Source organism: Oxyura jamaicensis, chromosome 7, assembly GCF_011077185.1.
Source record: "Oxyura jamaicensis isolate SHBP4307 breed ruddy duck chromosome 7, BPBGC_Ojam_1.0, whole genome shotgun sequence".
NCBI lineage: Eukaryota > Metazoa > Chordata > Aves > Anseriformes > Anatidae > Oxyura > Oxyura jamaicensis.
Genome location: NC_048899.1, coordinates 28,894,426 through 28,917,375, shown reverse-complemented (window position 1 = coordinate 28,917,375; position 22,950 = coordinate 28,894,426). Strand labels below are relative to the sequence as shown.

Sequence of the window (22,950 nt, the reverse complement as noted above, 5' to 3'; positions counted from 1 at the left end):
CGGTTAAGGCCACTTTAATATTTTGGCAGAAAACCTGTTATCAGGGCATGTCTCGCAGCTAAAACTTTACCTTCCCCTGGTTGAGCATCTGACAGAGCTTCCAGGTGCGCTGTGATGGATGAAGGTCCCAGCACAGCCTCACAGCTCAGCGTAGGAGGGAAGCGAGGGTGGCCTCAGGACAACTTCACACCACTTGGATGTGGCCTGCTCTGAAAGCCCAGGAGACAGCTCCCAGGCAGTCTGAAATTAGGGCAACTTCCCTGGGGCTGCCTCGCAGGATCCCTGCCCCGTAGCGATCCAGCCGTGCCCAATTCTCCTGTGCCAGGGCTTGCAGCTGGGCTGCATGGAGGCAGCTCCCTACACGCCTCGCCGCTTCGTGTCCTGCAGGCTGGAGTGGGAGGGAAACCTCCCCGCCACCCCTCTCCATACTCTTGCAGTCTCCACAGCAGATATTATTTGGGACACTCTGTTTCTTACAGGGTGGCAGACTGAAAAAGGAAAGCCAGTTCTCTCCTGCCCTATCACAAAGTGCTCCCAAATCTCCAGGTGAGAAGTGCTCCTCTGCCCGCTGCTATTTTCTGCAAGGCACCCAGTCAGACCAGCAGCAGAGCCTCATAAAAATCAGCAGCAGGATACAATTAATATGCTGTAAAAGTCGTAAGTGTCAACTGGAGAAACCATTTAATAATGCTTCTAGATAAAATCCAAAGGGGTTGCTTTTCTTACCTTAGGGGTGCCTATTTTGTAGCAGATGACTGGGATCTAAGCAGAGATTCAGGTATGATCAAATAAAACCTCTGGAAAACCTGCTGCCTGAGAGAGGGAGAAAAAAAAAAGCTCAGAAATGTGGCCTTCTTTTTTGTAAAGAGGGGGGTCAAAAAAGGACGGCAGGGAGCTGATCCTTACTCCAGAGTTCCCATGGGGTAGGAAGGCAGTAAAACGAGGAACACCTGAGATGTGAAGAAAAAAAAAAAAAAAAAAAGCCTTAAGCGGGGAAATTCTGGTGAAGAAAGAGTTAATGCTTTTAAGCAAGCACCCGTCCTCTTACCATAGATAAGGGTGCATTCTAGTGGCAAAATCCATGCAATGCAGCTGCATAGCTGCCTGATCTAAAAAGAAACCTGGGGAATATGAGGCTCTGGAGGAGCCTGTGCATGTGTGGAGGGGGGGGGGGGGTGACTTGAATTGCCCGTAAACCTCACCCAGAACTGCCTGGTGCCTTCCACTTTCCCTGGTAGATAACCGTGGGCTTGTGCTGGTGCACGATCTCCCAGCCGCTCCTCCAGGTGTAACACCCCTGCGCACAGCTGCCTGGGCTGGCCACGGGGCTGCACGAGGCAATTTTGGAGATTCCCTTTGCCACGCTTCCAGCTTCCCCACTCCTAGCAATGAATGAGCACTGAGGGAGGCAAGTGCGAAGGACCAGGGCCCGGAGAGCTGTAACGCTGAGGAATGCAGCGGTGGAACAAAAGGCAGCGAACCGCAAGCTGTCCAGGACAGAGGATGAGCATTGCAAAGTCTTTTTATTATTATTTTATTTTTAAACTTCTCCCACACACACACTTTTGTGCAGGGCAAGAGGCAGAAGAAGAATGAGCTAAAACGTGCAAATTGGACTTCACATGGCAAAATTCCCCTTGTTTTCTGGCATGCCCTGAGCAACAGCGAACTTTTCCAAAGAGGAATCTAACACAGTTCTTACAAGCAGCCCAGCCCTCCCTCCTGCTCCCTGTCCAGCCGCGTTAACCCTTGCTGTTTGGGGGTGTCAGGGGCACAGCCTGGCACTGGGAAAAGCCCCCCTGCCTTTTCACCCCCTCCCCCAGGCCAGAGGGGTGGGAGAGGAGAGCTGGGCACGCCGCACACACAAAGGCTTCTCCTGGGAGCAGGGTGGGGAGAGCAGCTCCCTGGCACCCACCCAGCCATCTCCCTGCCAATCTCACCTTTGGAGCTGATGGCGGGGTGCACGCACCCGCTCCCCCCTCGCCGACGGTCCCCAGCCACCCGGGCAGGGGACAGGGGTCTCCACCCCAAATGAGACTGAGAGCAGCAGGATCAGGCCCTGCTAATGCACCCCCTCTTCCCTCCCCAAACCCAGCACCCTGACCTCTCCCTCCCAGACTCCCTGCAGCCCAAACTGCCTCGCAGCCCAATTGCAACCACTTTTCTCCTTCTATCCTTATTTTTTTAAAAACCCTGAAGATCTCAACTTTTTTTTTTTTTTTTCCCTGTCTTTCCCCTCCCCATCCTCGCCTTCCCCTTCCCCCTCCTCCTCCCCTTGTCTCTCCTCATAATATTATCCTTGATCACTGCCCGGGGTTTGAAGCCCAGAAGTCAGAAGCTGCGCACCCCACCCCCACCGGCTCGAGTGTGCACTGATAGGGCCCTGGCTGCTGGCACCCAGTCAAGCTGAGGTGTCATTGGGATCTCAAATTGCAGCTAGGGGCTGGCAGGCAGCCAGGGGCAGTCTATTTAAAAGACAGCCTGTTCTGCAGTATTCAGTCTCTTAAGAAACTTCTCCAGGGGAAAAGTGTTGGGAGATCTACAAAGTGGATTTTTTTTCCTCTTTTCTTATTTTTTCCCCCGTCCTTCCCCCCCGTTTTTACCGCTCCTCTGCAGACTTTGCAACCAACCACTCTTAATTTTGCAGAAAACTTTTTTTTTTTTTTTTTTTTTTTCCCTTTTTTTTTGCCTTTTTGGGGGACTTTTTTTCCCACTTTATTATTTTTTATTTTTTCTTGCCTTTGCAAATCTTGGAAGAGGAAAGCGGGAGGTTGAACAGAGCCGATCGAAACACAACTTTGCTTCATACCAAGCTTCCCAGCAGCTCGCTGCGTCGGGAGAGACTTTTTCTCCTCCTGCAGAAGAAAGGGGGAGGGAAGGGGAGCTTTGCATCCCCTCTTCCTTCTCCTGCGGGCTTTCTTTTTTTATTTTTTTTATTATTATTATTTTTCTCCTGACTGCTTTGATGCGATAAGAGCAGGACACTGGTTTTCAAGGAACTTTGCTCCCTTCCCAACCTGCCTCCTCCCAGCCCTTTGGGAAGAGTGTGCGTGTGCGTGTGAGTGAGTGCGTGAAGTCGCCGTCCCCCCCCCCCCCCCCGCTCCCCCCGCAACCTGTGGGCTGCAGCCCCCCGTGCAGCCCCCGCACGCTTCTCTCCCTTTCCCCCCCTCCCCTCCTTTTCCCTCCCCCTCCCTTTTTTGCGCTCCCGCAGATCGCGGTGAGAATCCCCCCCTTCGAGGCGAAAAAAAAAGAAAAAAAAAAAAAAAGGCCGGCAGGAGGAGAAAAAGCAAGAAAGACAAAAAGCCCCAAAGCAAACCTAGCTACCCCCCCCTCCCCGCAGCCAAAAGCAAAGCGGGAGGCTCCCGCACCCCGACAATAACCCCCAGCCTGGGGAGCCGGCAAGCGGGGGCTGCGCTTTCCGCCCTTTTTCTTTTTTGAATTCGCCGATTTTCTCCGCTCCTCTCCCGACCCCACAAACACCCCCCTCCGAGCCCCCCGGAGGGGGCCAAGCGGGAAGCGAGCTCCGCCCGCCCCCGCTCCCCGTCCCGCAGCATCCCCCCGGCGCGATGCTGCTGCGGCTCCTGGTGCTGCTGGGCGCCTGCCCGGGGCTGTCGCGGTGCCTGGGCTCCTTCGTGCAGTGCGAGCCTTGCGACGGCAAGGCGCTGTCCCTCTGCCCTCCGCCTCCCCTGGGCTGCGAGCTGGTGAAGGAGCCGGGCTGCGGCTGCTGCCTCACCTGCGCCCTGCCCGCCGGGCAGCCCTGCGGCGTCTACACCGAGCGCTGCGCCCGGGGGCTCCGCTGCCTCCCCCGGCAGGGCGAGGAGAAGCCGCTGCACGCCCTGCTCCACGGCACCGCCGTCTGCCTGAGCGAGAAGAGCTACCGCGAGCAAGCCAAGGCCGGTGAGTGCCCCGCAGCCGGCCGCCTCCCCCGCCGCCCCCCCCCAGGCTCCCTTTCCTCCTTTCCGTCTCTATTTTTTTTTTTCTTTTTCCCCAGTCCCGGGTGCGTTTCCCTGACCCGCCGCCTGCTTTTTCCGCCTTGCCGCCTCCCTCCCCAGCTCTCCGCTTGCTTTTCCGCTCCCCCCCCTCACCCCCTCGGGCTCTTCTTCCCTGCCCCCGCTCCCCCAGCTCGCCGGCTGCGTTTTGCAGCGGTCCAGGTGCTCTTCCGCGCCCCCGCTTGCTTTTCCGCCCCGCCGGCTGCTTTTCCATCTTTCGGCCCCGCTTTTCCGTCCCCGGCTGCTCTTCCGTTTCCCCTCCCCCCGTTCGCTTTTCTGCCTTTCCGGCTGCTCTTCCATTCCCCTCCGCCACCACCAGCTGCTTGTCCATCTTCCCAGCTACGTTTCCGTCCTTCCACCTGACTTCTCCCTCATGCACACACCCACCCCGGCTGCTTTTCCATCCTTCCAGCTATTTCCCCCTTCCTTCCTCTCCCTGCCCCTCCACCCACTGCTTTTCCAAGCCCCCATCTTTCCAGCTGCTTCTCCACTGCCACCACTACCCCTGGCTGCTCTGCCACCCCCCTATTGCTTTCCCACTTTTCCAACTGCCCTTCCACCTGCCCAGCTGCTTTGCCATCTCTGCGGCTGCTCTTCCATCCCCTCAGCTGCCCACCCGTGCCCCCCACTGCTTCTCCAGTCCTTCTTCCCATCCGTGCCCCGGCTGAACCTCCCGTTGCATCATCTCACATCCCCCCACCCATCCCCTCTGGGTTGTCCCATCCCCGACGGAGAGTTTTTCTTCCCCCACCTCCCAGAAGCTCGCTCTTAGTCCCCGCTGCATCCCGGTCCTTCTCCACTTGTAGCCTTTACGTCTCTCCTGCATCCCCATCCTCACCCTCTCCTGGACCCCCTTTCTCCCCACTTTGCTCTGGGGCTCAAGCTGGGCTCTGCACTTGAGATAAAAGGGTCCTTCTGGGCAGGGCATCTGCCCCATCCCCAAAACCCTCAGCTCCCCCTGGGTTTATCGCTCAGCCTCCCACCTTCCTGTGGCCACGGCCGCCAGCTCCTCCTGGCTGCCTGCTGCTGGATCTCTTTGTTGGGCAACGGGTTTTAGCGCTGGGAGGTGAGGAGAGCAGGTGCATTAGGAGCGGGGAATCTGTGGATGCAGAAGCGAATGGCGGTGTCGCTAACAGTCAGACAGAAGGCATTAAAAGCCAGCACGAGGGCTGGCACGGTAGCAGCAGCGCAAAGCCAAGCTTCTGAACTGCTTGCACCTTGCACGTGACAAAAGCACGGCAGAAAGTGCTCCTTCGCTTGGGCGCTCAGTTAACTCCCACTTCTGGGTCCTGTGGCTGGGACAGGGACAGGTCCCCTCTGCTCCTCCAAAAGCTTCTGTCCTTCTGCCTTGGCGTGCAGGGGAGGCAGGGGGTAGTCTGCGTGTCCAGGGGACCTAGGAAAGCACTTTGCAAAAAAGGAAAAAAAAAAGAAAGAAAGGAAAAAAAAAGGAAAAAAAAAAAAAAAAAAAAAAAAGACCCAACCCCCCCCCCCTTTTTTTTTTTTGGTTCAGGAAAATGTCATTTTAGCTTGTTAGCAAGCTCCTGCTTATACCGGCGCAATGGGAATCCGTTTCTCCTTTCCAGCACCTAATAAATCCTGGTGCTTTTATTATTTTTCCCCTTTGCTGCTTGCAGGCAGCGGTCATGCTGTTGTGCTCCATCCTTCAGAGCAAAACCAATTTCTGTGGGCACATATATACATTGACATATAACTCTCCCCCCTCCAAATAACCAAAAGTGCCTGGCCTCTGCAAAAAGTAGCCTGAAACAGCAAAACAGAGCTGGGCCTTCTGCAAGGGAGCTGGACGGGGTGAGGGCTGGGTGGGGAGGTGCGTGGGGTGCGTGGGGAGCAGAGGAGGGAGCTGGGAGCTGCTGCCCTGTGCGGGAGCCCAGGAAGCCGTGCACGAGGCTGCTGACGGCCGAGCTATGCGAAGTATCCCTGAGCACGTCATCTGCCGTGTTTATTTACCCTGTGCGTGTGCGTGTGTGTTCAGGAGGCAGGCGGAGTGGCCAGGAGGGGAAGCTGCACAGGCAAAAGGCAGCAGCTGCCGCGAGAGTGGGGCCGAGCCTTGCACCCATAGGCAGGGTGCCTCGTGTGAACAGAAGGCACCCCAAAAAGCTTTGTGTCTTGGCTCCCGGTGCGAGTCTCCTTCCACCTGCCTTGCTCTGCCCAAGGAGCCTGGTCCTTTAGCAGGTGCTCTGTGTGCAAACGCTGGCTGGTCCCCTCGTAACATCACTGCTTTTGGTTAGCTTGGGATGGGGAGCACCCTTTGAGCGAACAAGGAGAGGAATAGGGAAGAGGCTGCAGGTTTGTTGCAAAAGCAACCCCGGTACCACCTGCAGTTGCCGTTTGGACGCCCCGAGCGCTGCAGGGGGCTCTTTGCAATGGGCTTTGTTTGCAGGTGGGAGATGAGCCCTGGTGGGGAAGTCTTCTGTAGGAAGCCGCAGCAGACCAGCAGGCTTCTCCTGAGCTTTGCACGATTGAAAAAAAAAAAAAAAAGAAAGAAATAAGAAATAAAAAATAAATCAGGAATTCCTGAGGATGGGAGAGGGAAAAAACGCTCTTGGCATTCAACTGGTAGTGTGTGAGAACAAAGTATATTTTCATAGGCGTGTTACTAAGCAACGGGGCAAGGAAAGAAATGAAGTTTGACTTGAACTTTCTGGCCTCTGCCAGTTTGGCCAGCAGCGCAGGGACTGTGTGCTGGGGAAGCTGGCCTGGCCCTCTGATCTATCAATGACCAAAATTGGCCCTGAGCTGTGAACCGCTGAGAAAGAATCAGCACTCTGTGAAATAAACTCTGGGACAGTGGCGAGGACCAGATCAAACTGCATTTCTATCTATTTCTGCACTTGTGCTGGCTGAGCTGAAAATCACAGATGCTTTCCTCCTTATAGCCAGGGTGGAAAGGCAGCACGAATATTGCAGGAGCTCAGCACTGGGAGGCCGGGCTTGGCTGTGCTGCAGACCAGATGTTTCGCGTGGGGACAGGATGCTCCTGGGCACCGTGCCTCAGTTTCCTCTTCTGTAAGCTGGGCACGGCAGCGCTGAGAAACGCTAGGGCTCCTGTGCAGGATGTGCTCCTGGCTGGCAAAGAGATCGGAAATGAAAGCAAATGTAGGATTAAAGGGCTTTGGTAAGGCTCGTTTTAAGTAGGCTGATGTGTAGGTAGTGACAGGATGGTCCCTGTAGTCCTTGCTGGCACAACAGCCAGACACCATCCTTTACTGAAAACCAAACACCGCTGCTGTAATTGACATTCCTGGTAAAAAAAAAAAAAAAAAAAAAAAAAAAAAAAAAAAAAAAACACATGAATGAGCTTCATTTATGGCACAAGCTTCAGGATTCTGGGTTTTCTCTGTTTTGTTTAAGTTTTGTTTGAAACACACCGCGTCTTTCCATTTTCGCTGCCCCATGCTCCCGCCAGACTTCCTCCTGCTGACACAGCAAGGTCAGGCCAAGCGCCGGGGAGCACAGGGCACAGATCGCAGCCCGCCGCCCTGAAACAGCTCGTGGAAAAACAAAGGTTGTCAAATATTTCCTTCTCCTCTCTCGTTCCTTCTCTCTTTCTAGAAAGCGAGCGAGACTTGGCAAGTTTCCCCACGAAACCGTGCGCCAACGATAACCAGGAGGGGAAGGGAGGGGGGTGGGCAGAATTAGCGCTAAGAAAATCGTCTTTGCTGCGTCAGCTGGAAGCAGGCGGCGGAGGAGAGCTGTGGAGCCCAGGTTTCCTGTGGCTCCTGTTAGGTGCAGTCCTTCATCCCGCCCCAACACGTTCCCCCCACCCTGCTTCTCCTTCCAGTGCTCTTCCCCTCCCTGCCCAGCGAGGCAGGATGCGGGCACAGGGTTTCTGGGACACGCTGTGGGCTCGGGGAAGGAGCCGTGCGGTGCTGAGCACCGGGTCCTTTGTGCAGGGCAGCTCTCGAGCTGTCAAGGCAAAAGCTAGTATCAACAGGCCTGCAAAGCCTCCCATTCGAAACAGGAAAAACCCCATTTTTCTTTTGATCTGAAGTTTCAGCAACAATAACAATATATTAAAAAAAAAATAGAGAGAGAAGGTGAAATCCATCAGGTGCCAGCAAGAAAGCTGGGTTTCTGCGGTGTGCGTGTACGGGGGAGGGAGGGATGGGGTGGTTCAAACAGGAAAGGAGGGGCCTTGGCTGGAAAGACTTTTCAGCAGCCTGGTTTCTAAGGAAGGAGCAAGAATATTAAGTAGTTGATCCAAATGAAATTCCTGCCTGGTGCCAGCAGAGTTCACCGGAGCAAAGACGTGGCTTTGTGCGTGCATGCGTGCGTGCGTGCGTGCGCGAGTGATGGAGCGGCTCCAAGCTCCCGCGCACGTCTGTCAGCCTGGACCCGCTCCCAGCGAGCCCGCCTGGAGCTGTACCACTGCCTGCAGCACTGGGGCTGGCCTTACATGGCAGCCTCCGAAGATACGAGGGATGCTGGAGGGAGGCCGCGTGCCTCCTCCCATCAGTGCTCGAGCACCAGCATCCTGTGCCCGGCACACGTTTGGCACACGCGTGTTGGTAGAGCAGGGAGGAGGAGAGGCAGCGAGCGGCTGTGCCTGCCAGCACAGCACGGTGCTCTGCTTCCTCCTAACGTCGGCTGTGAGCTTTGCTCGCTGCACTGAGCAACTTCGCCTGCTCCTCGGTTGTGAGCGCCCATCCTCGATGCAAGGAGCAGCAGCAGCAGGAGCTGATTTAGCAGTGGTGGTTCCCAGTGCTCCTCACCCAAACTGGGAAGCCGGGGAGCACAGGGAAGGGGCAGGACAAGCTGCTGAGAACTGTTGAAGCTTGTTTCACCTGTGCTAACTCATAGGGCAGATAAAATGATCCACAGTATGGCAGGTCCTGCCTGTATTTTTTTTCCCCAGCAAAGTAGTGCAAATTCAGGGGCGGACATAAATGAAAGTGGGATCTGGCTGGAGCACACCTGCCCCGCTACGTGGGCTGATGAGCAGCAGGGTTGTTATGTGCAGGGAAGATATCCCTGTGAGCATACACACACATGTACCCGTGTTCACACACCCACACATGCCTGCACAAACATTTAATGTGTGGAAACACACTCACAAAGCATTTTTGTCTCTGGGGGCAGAATGGTTTCCAGGCAGCACGCGTAAAATGCTCTGGTTCTGCTTACGACTGGCACATGGGGTATTTGGCCATAAAGATCAAATATCGGTGTACAGAGAGCAGCCTACCTGTTCTCCCACCGAGGGCTGAGAGACGAGATGCAGCAGGTGAGCATATCAAACAACGGGAGGTAAGGGAGGAGACAGAGGCCAGATAGTCCCCCCAGCCAGCTGCGTGGATCTGAACTCACACGCCGTGTTTGGATGTGGGTTGTGCTTTCTGGATGGATGAAGTCTATGTTAAATACCTGGAGAGCCTGAGTAACTGGAGACTCCCCAGCGAAGGTGTGGACAGGCCGTGGCTTGCTGAGGGCAGTGCAGATACCTCCTGCCCCTCGACAGGGCTGGAGGATTTGTGCAGGGAGCAGTGGGGCCTGGTGGAGGAGATGGAGCCAAAGGCACTGACGTGGCCAGGAGTCTGCAAGCTTCTCTTTGCCAAGGCAGCAGCACATGGCCTTTGGGGAAGTGGGAAACAGGACCTGAGCTGAGAAAAGGTGGCATTTTGGTGATGTGGCAAGCTGAAGACAGGAAAAATAACCCGAGAAGGAGGAAGCAGCAGGAACTGAAGACATGCTGCATGCAGAGAGGTCAGAGATGATCCAAAGGGTTTGGCCTGGGTGAACGCCTTGGCAGCCTTCATAATAACCATCTAGTCATTTGTAAAGAGTTTTTAGCAGGTAGAAAAGATTGGTATCATACATGTATCCTCAGGATCGGTGTAGCAAAAAGCATGAGGATGCACTGCTGTGAGGAGGGCAGGGCAGGGAACCTGGCAGGCTGGAGAAAGCCTCCCAGCTGGGTGTCCCCAGAGCTGCTGCAGGTTGCAGAGCATGGTGGCAGCCGTGCCATGCTCCCAGGCCCCAGGATGCCACTGAAGATGGCCAGGCACAGGTCATGTTCCGTGTGTCAGCCCATCCGGGAAGGGTCGTGCCGCATCTGGTGATGAAGGAGTGAAATCCCCTGTCCTCTCCCCTCCGCTCCCCCACCAGACGCTCTCTTTCTATTCCTTCAGCTGTGTAGTCAAGGCAACTCTCAGCAAGATGTTGTTTTTGAAGTGGCTCTTTGATGCTAGTGATCTAAGGGGACCCCTTAGTGTTTATGTCAATCCACCGGTTTGCAGTTAATCCCAGCAGGAGCCAGCGTAATGTGTTTGCAGAAATTTGGGACTCTCTATGGTTTGATGTGGGCAAATTTGCTCTCAAGGAAGCCATTTCTCAGCATGTTCTGGTGGATCTGTTGTCTGCTTATGATGTTCCCAGGATAAGTGTGTGAACTGCCCATCAGTCCATGTCACAGAGCTGCCAGCTTCTGGCTGGGACGCCACACCTGCCTCATGCTACGGCCTGAAGGAAGGTCCAAGCCTCCCTTGGCTGCACATCATTCCCTATTAACCAGGCAGGGCTTGATCCTGATAGGTGCTGAGTGCCTTTTCTCCAGGGATTGAGACCCAGAGCACCATAGGCCTTCAGGCACCTAATCCCCTCCTTGGGGGCCAGCTAATTCAGTCCTCGAAGGACTGTGAGGCGGAAAGCCCAGAGATGCTCTTGGCTTCAGTAGGATTGGAAAGCACTTAGCAGCTGCCTGCCTTGAGGGCTGTTATTGCAGAGTTTGGTTTGTTTGCTTGTTGGATGGACACAGCTGGTTCACTGATGGAGATAATTGTTATGTTGATGGAGATTGCTGGTCTGGTTGCTATTTAAGGGCAAGAAGGTAATCCTGTCAGATACTTAAGGAAATGATCCCCCAGCTAAACAAGAGAGGGAATGTATCTTAAAGGTAACTTTAGGGGCAAAGTTGACTAATAGTCATATTTCTTTTTTGTAGTAAACTAATATAAATATTTTCTTTTTCCAAATTCAGATGGGATTTTTCCTCTGAAAACAATTAAATCAACAGACACTTTCATTATTCATGCTTAAGAAATCAGATGTTATGCATTGGACTAATGATGAAAATCTAATAATTAAGACAGTGAATAACCATGAAACCTGGCTTTCACTTTTTAATTTAAAAGCGTTGCAGGAAAAGAGGAAAAAAGTTTTACTATAAAGTCTCAGTACGGTGTACCAGTCATAAAAGACATGTATTTGTCTGTGTCAGTCACTTTGATTTGTGGCTCCTGCTTTCCTGAAGAAATGGCAGAAATGGATGAAACTTTACTGCATCATTTCATAAACATTTCAGTATTCAGTTATTTTGTTTTGTAGCAACAGGGACAGCTTGAGGTTATGGAAAAAAACAGTGAAATGCAACAGGGAATTAATTCTGGAAAGGCTCAGGACCTGTTGCAAAGAGCGATCCATTGTTTTTCTTGGAGTTTCAGACCCCAAAATGGAGGTCTGCACATTTTGCTGCATAAAGGGACTGTTGATAGTTTTTAACATTTAAATGCATCTTTACATCCTGCTGGACCAAAGGGAATCTCAGGCAGTGTATGCCCCAGTGCAGTGCAGGGAGGAAAATGGCTAGGAGAGACTAGAGCTAGCGTTTCAGATCAGGCTTGGGCAAGTTTCTGCTTAACAATATTGTCAGAGTGTGAACATCAAACTTCTGGTACTTTTATGTGGTACTGCTTAAGTGGACTGAGGGATTAAGAAATGGCCGGGCCTACTCAGGCCTACTTTCTAACAGAAGGAACCACTGAGAAAGCAGAAGGGAGGCCTGAGGGCAGAGGTGGAAATCTCATCACTTCAAGCTTGTAAAAGTTAGGCTGGACAGTGCATGTGACGATGTGTCATCTGGTGCTGACACAGAGATGAGCAATGGATGATCTCACAGATCTTTTCCATCTGGTTTAAGGCAGAGCTGTGAAAGTCAGGCCGAAGGCCTAGAAATTAATCCAGGCTAGGCTGGAGGTTGCAGTCACAGCTGTACGTGTGAAATATTTGTGGTGTTTGGCCAGTTCTCATTCAGCACCTGACACAGGTGCATCTCCAGACTCCACCTGATGTGCTTTCATCTCTTTCTAGAGGGAGGCAAAAGGTTTGGCTTTCTTGGCTCTTTCAGATACTGGTTGCTGTTGGGTCTGACAGAGACCATCATCGCCATTAGCGGGGATGGATCTTGTGGCGGAGAACACTTTTCTCCAGTGTGACCAGCCTCTCCCAGGCTCAGTTCCCAGTTGTCAAGAGCTCTGCTCAGTATTAAACAATCAAATTCAAAACCCTGAGAAGAGGTGACCTGAAAAAAAGTCTCACTGTGTCCTTAGGAAGTAAGGAGGTGTGATAGGTTGGAAGAAAACCCTAACAGCAGATGCTTTTTCAGGTCATCTCTTCTCAGCTGGTAGCCAGATGAGCAGTTCAGATCCTTTTGTTTTCATTCAGAAGACGTGAAAGCATGTTTGTTTTCCATGAGGGGCTTCCTTTCTTTTTGCCACAGCTAAACCTCATAGAGAAACTGTCAGTAAACGATTCAGTAATGTTTGTCAGGAGCTGCTCCAGTTTTTCCTCACTTTTACCATTAGTTAGACAGAGACAGTCAGGAAATCTTCCCTGGGTTTCCTTTTTTGTTCTTTTCTGCTTTTAGTTGGCAGCATGGTAGCTTTTTTGACGCCTTTATTAGAACCAATGGAATCTGCCACTAGGGTGGATTTGCTGGAAAACATGCAAGACTAAGAAAGACTGAATGATTACACCCTTTCCAGGAAGGAAAAATATGTCTTGGTCACTATGATATTGAAAGTTGATTTATTTACATTTCTCTGGGTTGTTCTTCAATTCAGCTCTCAGCTTCTTTTGCAGCTTCAGCATATGGAATGGGGAACATCTGTAGTCTCCAGATGATGTGAAGGAAATATGTTTTATCTTCCTATCATCAGTGCATCAGCTACAGAAGCTTCTTGATGTAAATCTAATCCTGAAATAACTTCCTTCCTCTCCACTTGCCAGTTCAGTTCCCTGGAAGATAACTTTGTTCAGGAAATGTCAGGGTGATCCAAGCAGCTATCTAGAAACAGAGTGCCTGCAATTTTGCAAGATGGGGCACGTCATCATCATTTCATTGAGACGGATGGATATTTGTTCATTTTTAATATAAAGGAGAGACTCAAAAGTTTCCTTACTCTTTTACTAGTTAGGTATCTTGGATTCCACCTCACCAGAAATGGTTGTTGCTGGGAACCCCAGGCTTCTGGTCACACTGCCCAGACTCTCACCCAGACTTCGTGTGCCCTGTATACACGTTGCAAACTCTCAAGCCTGTGTTGAGAGCTAACCTCATACAGATTTGGGAGCTATCTGGAGAGAAAGAACCAAGTCAAAGACAGCACCTCTTCGTCAGCCCCAGTTCTTGCTTTTACATCCCAGGTCACAAACAGCCAAACTCACCAACCAGTAGATGCCAAAACCTGGCTCCTCTGGCACAGCCTGGATGCTTGGAGCCTGGTGAACTAACAGCCAGCAGCACTTAGGGAAGGAGATTTTGTCACGGTGCTACCCATATCTAAACCTGATTTTCTCTTTGTTCTGGAGAGTTGCTCCAAGGTAGTTTTATTTTGTGGCTGCAGTAAGGAACGCCAGCTTAGGAAAGTATCTGTTTGGCACACAGCTATGCTTCTAACTCCCATAACTTTACCTCTCCCACCTCCACAGCATTTGCTGGCAGTGCGGAGAAGTGGTGCTGACCCAGAGATTCATGCCTACAGATAGGCCCTGTGCTTCCGCAGCAGACCTAAACATGAGTTGGTTCCCTTGAGAGCTCCTTCCCACATGCTGAGCTGCATTTCTCCCCCATCCAGCTTGGTGTGAAGACGCAAGGTCATCAGGACAATGATCTCCCTTTCTCATGCATCGTATGTGAACCTGGGGGCAGCCCAAGCACCTGATATTCACGCTCTGCAGGTGAGCCCTGGCTGATGCAGCAGAATCTGCATCCACAGGTTTCTGCTGAGGAGACACTAATCTCCTGAGAAAGAGCTGGTCTTCCAGACTACTTCAGCAAAGTCCAAACACTAACTTAAGAGACAAAGGCCTCAGCATAGAACATCCTTTTTTCCATCTGTCTTCACTCTCCACGGTTCTTCAGGTGTTCCTGAGCAGCTCCTAAGCACCCTGCTGGGTCTCAGCTTGATAAAATGGAGATAAGTCTTAGCCTAGGGTTAGCCTAGCTAGGGTTGAGCACTTCTAGCTCTTTGGCTGCTTTTCCATCTCTTCCCTGAGCTTGGTCCCATCAGTCCATGGCCTTCTCTTAAAAATTGTCTCTGTGGGACAAGAGAGTGAGGTTCCAGAAACATTCACCAGGCTGTCATAGGGATATAAGGTACTGGGGTATCCCAGAACTCTTTTTCCAAAAGCTCCTGTGGCTTTTGGGCTGCAGTCTGTGGATTGTTTGGACTCTTTTCTGTTATCCTGGGGAGGGCACTGGGCATGGTGGGGCAGAGTGGATTTTTTTGTGGGCACTTCACAGTGCTTTAGCTGTTAAAGACTTCCTTGCAGCAGGCTGCAAATCACAAAGGTAATTTGCTTATTTTGACAACCGTTGGGCAAACTCCCAGTGAAGGAAACAGAGTCTGGGTTTTCTTACCAGTGCACCTGTGTATGTAAGACAGTTTGGCACAGCTTCCCATGAGAGCTACATCACAGGCTGCAGGAAGACCAGTCCTGAAGAGGTGGTGGGATTTACCTTTCTTAGCTTCAGCCTATGTGAGATCACAGGAGTCACAGGAAAAGAGACTGAAGTCTCCAGAGATATGTCCTTCCACTCTAAAATCAGCATCTAAGCCAAATGACGGGGCTGGTTGGAGTTTAGAGGGTGCAGTATCTCCACAGTGACCTAGACACAGAGTTTAACCATCCCAAATCCTCCGTGTTAGGTCCATTGTAAATGCCTGTTGCGCATTTTGGGGATTTGGGGGAGGTGAGGTGGCCATCAGCAGAGGTTGTCCCTTCCAAGCAGGGCTGCTGCTTTCCAGCCCATCTCAGTGTGTGGTGCCTCCTCCCAGTCTCTCATCGCCTGTGAGCATCACCAGCGCTCTCCCGCGCTGGCCTACCGCTGAATCCCCACCAAAGCACAAAAGTTCGTCGAAAGTCCAAGGCGCCTTGCAGCTGGCTCTCCCGTAGCCAACGCCCTGGGCTAGCAGAGGGACTGGCTGCAGCCTGCGTCCCTGGCCCTGGCTGCTGCTCCTCCTGAGGCTGGACAGCCGCCGCGGATGCCTGACATCAGCGCCTGACTTCACCGGGGCGGTGGTCCGCAGCACTGACCCCAGTCCCGGGCACCACGCCGCAGCCGGCTCCGTGCCCACTCCAGTGGGGTTGAGGGTCATTTGCCGCCACGCTGGGGGTTGTGTCTGCCATGGGAATGAAAGCGAGCTTTTCTTTGTTAGGACAGTGAATGGGCTGATCGCCGCAGCCCCTGGGGAGCTCAGGAATGCTTTTGCTCAGTTGTGCTCTCCAGCTGCCAAAGGGCTCGAGCTGAGATGACCCTCCCGGTCTCTGCCTGCCCGTCGGGAATGCAAACACCGTCCCCGTGTGCTGACCAGCAGGGAGGGAGTTTTACTTTCCTGACATGGTCACAGGTGCAAGTGCAAGCTGGGGAGGAACTTGCCTGCCTGTCCCAGGCGGTTTCGGTAAGGGTCAGGCATGTCCCCTCTGCTGGAGTGGGAACAAGAGAGGGAAATGCACAAAGATTTTTATTTGTTTTCCTAGGCAGAGACCTAAACCCAGACTTGCTGTGTAAGACCCAATCTGAAGAAGAATAGGTACATCTCTAACACGAGCTGCAAGTGCTAAAGCTATTTTCAGGGGCAGCACTGACGTTCCTCCTCTCCAAGCCACGGGCAGCTGCTTCATGCTGCCCAGCAAGAACCAGTAGCAAAAAAAGATGGGGAGGAAAAAGAAAGGCATTCTGTCAGGTGCAGGGCAGGAGAAGACAGGCACTGACTTCAGCAAACCTTTGCCTGCGTGTGCGTGCAAAGTCCAGCAGCAAGATGTAGGACACCAATGTGGGGCTCGTCAGATTGAGGAGGTGCAATAGGGAGGAGGCTGCAGCTGTCTGTGCCAGGGAGATGTTATGGGTGAAGCCAGGAGGGAGTGTCTGGATCTGGTCCTGATTAGTGCTTTGTGGTTCCTATCAATGGGAACTGCAGAAAAAGCCCTCCGTCTGTCCCCCAGCCTTTCCCATACATTTTCCTTTTTCCAGCTCCAGCATGGCCTGTGTAGATGCCCAGCCCCAGAATGTTGTCCAGAAAAAAAGGCCAGGGTGTCAAAGATCACCCAGCCAAATTCAGAAAACACTACATTGTTGTATGCAGTGATGGGACAGAAACCAGGATCCTCAAAAGACAGCCACCGGGGACCAAAATCCCATAGGAAAAGCAGGGTGTGGGGTCATGCATGATGAAGTCCTTCCCTTTGTGGGAACACTGGGAGGTGGCACTCTGTCCTGGGGGTAAGTCCTCCATGGTGTAAGAAGCCGTGTTTCAGCCCTGGGTGATGCAAGCCTTAATTCCCATCTCACAATGAGCCCCTCAGAGGGCCCAGTCTGGAGGCAGAAGGACTGAGCGACTTCCCAAGCTCTCCACCAGTGACATTTGCTGTCATTCCCACGCTAGAGGTTTAACTAAGGTCCCCGTTATGTCTTTCTCTAACACCTTCCTGCTCAAACGGTGTATTATGTTAGTGCTCATGCTGTAAATAATAATAATCATGATAATAATCAAGCAGGCTGTTGAGCAAGATCAGAGGCAGTGGTTGTGCTTGTTCTCCTGAGGTGCACATGGCTTTTTTTTCCGGTTTTTGAACAGGACAGCAAGTCCTGTAGCAGCGGTCTGTGGATGTAACGAGCACGGATCATTAGCAGCAGCAAATAGGTACTTTTCCTACCTTCCTGCCAGAAACTGATGGAAATTTGTTACGAAAATTCAAGCCTCCCAGTCATTTGGAAAACTCTTCCTGCAACGTGAGCGAGCAGGGAGGTGTCGTTCCCACACACCCACGTGCACACACGTGCACCCTGTGCGGTGCCCAAAAGCCTCCGGAGCATGAAAGCATGTGGGCTGGGTTTGGGGCCAGGTGCAGGGAGGTACACAGGCTGTTCTGCATGGTGACTGTCGAGGACAGCAGGAGAAATTAGTGGTTTCCCTGTCACTGCTTTTTGCCTTATACTGGCAGGGTGGAAATGGCTCCTGGAGGGAAGGACCTGCTAGGGAATTCATCCCAGCCAGGTCCAGCATTAAGCCCTCATCCCCTGGGGCTGGGGACAGCCCACACCCAGCTAAGGGTATTTTCTGCCTCCCAGGGCTGATGGGAGCCTGCATAAATTAGGACAGCAGCTGCTGACCCAACTGGTGTTGGGGACCTGCAAGCTGGTCTCCAGGTGCTCTCCCTGGGTCTCCCATGGGCACCACAGTGCCAGGACCAGAAATGAAGTCATGGGGTGGCTCTGAGTTGAGTTCATTCTCCTGCCTTGGCCACAGGGTCTCCAGCCCCCTGAGATTCTTGCAGCCCAAGTCCCACCTCCCGGCTAGCCAGCGTCCTCAGCTGGGCCACTCCTCTGTGTGCCCATCGGGTCTGGGACATCTGCTGAGAAGTTGACATCTCTCCACTTGCGGGGAGAAGGGATGGTGATGTGAGACACCCACCTCCTGCTGCCCATTGGCTGTGCCTTGTGCCCAGGGCTGAAACTGGGGGATTTTGGACGCTCTGCCTCTGCAAACAGCCGCCTGCCTGAAACCCAAGCACCAGGCTGGCAAGGCGGATGGGAGTTGGCTCCGACTGTAGGCGGGAATGGGCTGTGCATCGGGCCAGATCCTGACGGCGAGGGAGGAGATACTCCAGCCTCCTTCCTGAGTCTCAGACAGGCACAATTAGGGCTCATTCGGGGAAATTGGGCGTTCCTTCCACCAGCGTCTCCTTGGGAGCAGACACGCAGTGGTGCCAATGCTGCCTGCCACGGATGGCAGATGGAGGCTGAGGAATGAGCTGGTGCGTGAGGATGGGTGTGGGGGCTTTGGAGATGCTGACACGGTCCCGGTTGCATGGGGTGGCTGCCAGTGGATGTGGGTGAGATGGCTGGGGGAGAAGGTGAGGACTGGGGGCAGCTGGTGCTGCTGCTGTGGCTCTGCCTGTCCCCTCGTGTTGGTATCATGATGGTCTCACCACCTGCCCAGAGCTCGTCAGTAGTTTGTATGTCAGAGACCTCTGGCCTTCCCTTTGTCTAAATTGGCTCGTTAGACTCAAATTAGGGAATGGATGAACAGGTGCATGAGCAGGGACTGCTTCAGCCTCCTCGCTGCAGGAAATAAGGCAAATGCAAGAAATAAGTATCACCAGAGGGTGGAGGAAGAGGATCCACAGAGTTCTCACTGGGTGACAGGGACCTAAAACAGACACTGTGGCTGCCTCCATGGCTGTCTGGGCATCGCAATATAACAGCCAGGACAAGGTTGTGTAGCCCCAACCCTTGCTACTCCTGCACCAGCTGGTCCCTCGGCTCACCCCGAGGTGTCCCATGGCAGCCAGCCCTCCATGCATTGCTGCTGAGCATGGACCTGTGCGTGGCAGGGAGGGTGAAGAGCAGCTCCTCCAAGCACTTCTTCAGCTCTGCAGGAAGAGCTGGACTCAAGCAGGAGCTGGGCAGCTTTCAGTACACACCAGTCCTTGGCTCCCTCTGCAGAGCATCGTGCTCCTGTGCTTCCCACCTGCCCTTGCCGAAAGGGCTCCACGTTAGTCCCTGGCTCGCAGCCCGCCCTGGCTTGCTGGCAGCCTGCAGGAAGCAGAGGAACAAGGTGTTTGCACAGGCTTGAGTTGCTGGCCATATGTGCAGACTGAGCCACTGCAAACACCCATTGCACCACGAGTCCAGGGGACTGGACACACTGTGCTGTTTTTCCGAATCCTCGCTGCCGTGTCCCGTTTGCTTGTTGTTGTTTTTATTTTGTTGTTGTTGTTTTTTAGGGCTGCCCAGGTAGCTGCGCCTCTCTTGTTTGTTATTACACAGGTAATGAGCTGCATGCTGTCGTGTTAGGGCAGGGTGTGAATCCTCCCCTCCTGTAGCTACCATAGGGCAGCCCAGGGAGATGCCCCAGCAGTCAGTGCCAGAGGGGGCTCAAAGGACAGAGGTGGCAGCAGTGTTGGGGCTGTGGAAGGACTTGTTCACTGCAGTTGTCTCTGGTCTGCTTTCAGACCTTGGATTGCAGCAACATCTTGTGGCAAAGCATGAACTTGTACTGCACCACATACATTCCCAATGTAATCAATCTCTTCCCTATCCCGTGTCCATCATCTTCTTATAATAGAGGAGTGACTTTGAATCCAGCAGCAAGGCAAAAATACAGGCACATGAGTGTCACAGGGCAAAATGGCAAGAGGATCCCGTCCTGGAGAGACATGCAAGTCCCAGGGATGATGCATGGAGTCATTTATGTGGCTTCTGGAAGTTAGGAGGGTGCTGAGTCTGGGATGCTGATCCAGCTCTGTTCTTGTGGAAGGAGAAAAAAAAAAAGGAGGAGGGGGGGAGGAAGAATCGTTTAAATAGATAAGTGTCCATGGAAAAATTAGCAGCTTTTCAAAGTGGGGACCTAGTGACCAGCCTGTCCCTTCTGCTACTTCTAGGGCCATCCACTGCTTGTGCCAGGCTGGTGCTGCCATCAACCCCAAGAAGGTGTCCCCTGCCAGATGTCCCCTGCGCACCACTCTGCAACCTGGTGGGGCAAAGCCATCTGCAGGGACGCTCCTGTCTGCCTTGTTTCAGACCCGTGGAACTTGTCCTCCTGCTGTAGTGGCTTCTCCCATGCCTGCCTGCTGGCCCCAGCACAAACCTGGCAGCATCAGCACCAGTCCCCTGGGAACCAGGGGCTGGGAGACCAGCAACCTCAGGAGCTAAACCGTATTCAAATTTAGTCCAGAAATAGCCCTTTTTCACTCTGGTGGCTGCACTAAAGGTCACAAGTCAGCTAAGTTTAGCCTGTCACCAGCTCTCCTATATATAACCGTGCAGGGTTCCTGACAGCATCCTGCCTGTGCAGGTCACGCTGGGGCGATGCGAGGCAGTGCACAGGGCCATGGGCAGAGCCGAAATGTGCTCCTCCTTGCCTACAGTGCCACTGGTGGCAGCTGTGGTCAGGCAGCACTGCTCTGAGGAGTTGCCACAGGCCTTGCCATTGGATCAGGGCTGGGTGAGCCCCATGAGCGTGGCTGCAGGCCGAGGACCTTGGTGATCGCCGCGCCTGTCAGTGTTCAGCATCATGGCCAAAGTGCCTACCCAGCCATGCGGCGGCTTTGCTGTGAGAGGCCTGGGCCTTGGAGTCATCTCGTCTTTGAGCGTACCTGGCTTTTGCTCTTGCATCTGCAAGGTGGGGTGGGATGGGAGTTTGTCGCTTAATCCTCCTGCCACTGCTGAAGTCTCTTCTCTGCCACGTTTTGTGTCCCCTCTGGCCCTGTCTGGGTGTGGGGTGACCCTCCCACCAGTCCCTCTCCTCTGACACCCTGCAAACAGTGGTGACCCCCAGCTGCTCCGTGCCCACAGACACCTTCCTGGGGCCACACAAAAGCCACAAATCCCACACAGTAGGCTAAAGCCAGGACTGTAGGCAGGAGCAGGAGAAGTGTTCTCAAGGAGAACGTCCTTGGGCACGAGGGCTGGTCTCACCTCACACAGCTGGGCTGTAGCTCTGTTAAAGCCTCTTCTTCCTGCTGGCCCTTTGAGGGTTATACCAGGAGGGAGACCTGGGGCTTTCCCAGAAGGGTCCTGGAGGACAGCTATGTTTCCATGGGCCTTCTTTGGTCCTTCGTGCCCTTCCTACCTGGTGCAAAGATGTCCTCTGGGATCAGACAAGCAATCCCCAGTCAGCTGCTGGAGACCTGAGGGTCTGGTGTCCTTTCTCCTCCAGAACGGGAGTCCCGTGAACATGAGGAGCCGACCACGTCGGAGATGACAGAGGAGACCTACCCACCCAAGGCCTACCGGCCCAAGCACGGGCGCCTCTCCGAGCTCAAAGCTGAGGCCCTGAAGAAGGACCGTCGGAAGAAGCTGACCCTGGCCAAGTTTGTGGGCATGGCGGAGAACACGGCACATCCCCGCGTCGTCATCCCTGAGCTCCGGCAAGAGTTTGAGCTGGTGGGTGCCGTCCATTTCCATGGGAGGGCTTGGTGACCAGGGGAGGGGGTACCGGGGGGGGACCTGGGGACATTCGCAGCTGAAGGCTCGCCGCAAGGTGCCCCCCGCCTGACGTACTCCGTTTTCCCCTCGCAGGGCCCTTGCCGCAGGCACATGGAGGCCTCCCTGCAGGAGCTGAAGAGCAGCCAGCGGATGGTCCCCCGTGCTGTCCACCTCCCCAACTGCGACCGAAAGGGCTTCTACAAGAGGAAGCAGGTAAGAGCCCTGTGGAGGTAGGGATGCCCCTCACACGGGAGGCTTTTCTCAGCCGCCATCCGAGGGGAGACAGATGGAGGTTTTTCCTCCACCAGGCTGGTGGGGAAGTTGCTGGGAGCCTCTCCAGGCACGGCTGGTGCTCGGTGGCCTCGTTGACGTCTCTGAGCATGGTCCAGCCTGAGATGAGCATCCTGAAGCAGCTGGGAGGGGAGAAGGAAAAGGAGAGCTCTGGGCTAGGGGAGCAGTGGGGATGGAGGTGCTGGGGTAAAAGTGGCAAAGCGCAGGGCTGAGCCTCAGCCCCAGGGCGAGGGAGGCAGCGGAGGCTGGTGACAAGCTCCTGATCTTTGCCCTTCGGTGTCTCCCCAGTGCAAGCCCTCCCGAGGCCGGAAGCGTGGGCTGTGTTGGTGCGTGGACAAATATGGCATGAAGCTGCCGGGGACTGACTACCTGAGCGGAGACCTGCAGTGTCACGCGTTTGACAGCAGCAATGTGGAGTGAAGTCGCATCCCCTCCCTCTGCCCCATCACCACCCACCCAGGCTCCCTCCCACCCTCCCCTCCACACCTCCCCGCACCCCGGGACTCCGATTCCTTTCATCTCATGTAAGAAGAAAAAAAGAGAGGAAAAGAAAAAAAGAGAAAGAAAGGCACAGAAAATAACAATATAAATAAAGGATAAGGAAAAGGAGAATGAAAAGAAAAAAGAGAAGTTAAGAAAGGACAAGGAAAAAGAAAAGCGGAAAAAAAAAAAGAAGAAAAAGAAAAGGAAAAGAAAAGGAAAGAAAAGAAAAGGAAAAGAAAATAGAAAAAGAAAAGAAAATAGAAAAAGAAAAGAGAAAAGAAAAGAAAAGAAAAGAAAAAAGAAAAGAAAAGAAAAGAAAAGAAAAGAAAAGAAAAGAAAAGAAAAGAAAAGAAAAGAAAAGAAAAGAAAAGAAATTGAAAAGAAATTGAAAAGAAAAAACAAAAATGAAAGAGAAAGAAGAAAAGAGAAAAATAAACCCTGAAGAAACTGAGGACTCGGAATCTACAGCAGCGTTTTGACAGCAAGGACTCAGCAAGGAAAAGACAGAGCCAGAGACAAGACAGCTTCGGCCGCTCCGCCATCCCGCACCTCTTCCTGCACCACCCGCACCCCCCTGCCGCCGAGCAGAGCCCACGCCAATGTAGGAAGCTCTCCGAGTTGGTGATTTTCTAATTGGGGCTGTGGGCGGGATGAATTTTTCATTTTTTTTTTAATTCTTTCTGGATTAGTCAGTCTTTTTCTAAAGGGTCTGGAGAGAAAACATTGCGGCCACCAGCGTCTCCACTCCTTGCTCCGTTCTTCTGGAGTTTCCTCCCTGCATCGCCAGGATGCACTCGTGTCAATCTGATCTCTGTCCCAAACGACCGCCCCGATCCAGGCAGATTTGAACCATGCTGGGAGGAAGAGGAGGAGGAGGAAGAGGAGGAGCGGGACTGCTGCGCACCTGGAGATGTACCGGGGAGGGACACACAAGCTCCTGCAACGGCACGAATATCC

The 22,950-nt window shown here is 53.2% G+C and overlaps 1 protein-coding gene across 1 annotated transcript; it reads left to right on the top strand.

Annotated features, from left to right (window-relative positions):
* The first annotated feature begins 3,223 nt into the window (after positions 1 to 3,223).
* IGFBP5 (insulin like growth factor binding protein 5) lies at positions 3,224 to 22,117 on the top strand. The gene is made up of 4 exons (XM_035332095.1): positions 3,224 to 3,897; positions 20,951 to 21,177; positions 21,313 to 21,432; positions 21,799 to 22,117. Exons 1-4 carry the CDS (start codon positions 3,567 to 3,569, stop codon positions 21,928 to 21,930), a joined length of 810 nt encoding a protein of 269 aa, XP_035187986.1. The 5' UTR covers positions 3,224 to 3,566; the 3' UTR covers positions 21,931 to 22,117.
* Positions 22,118 to 22,950: the final 833 nt, after the last annotated feature.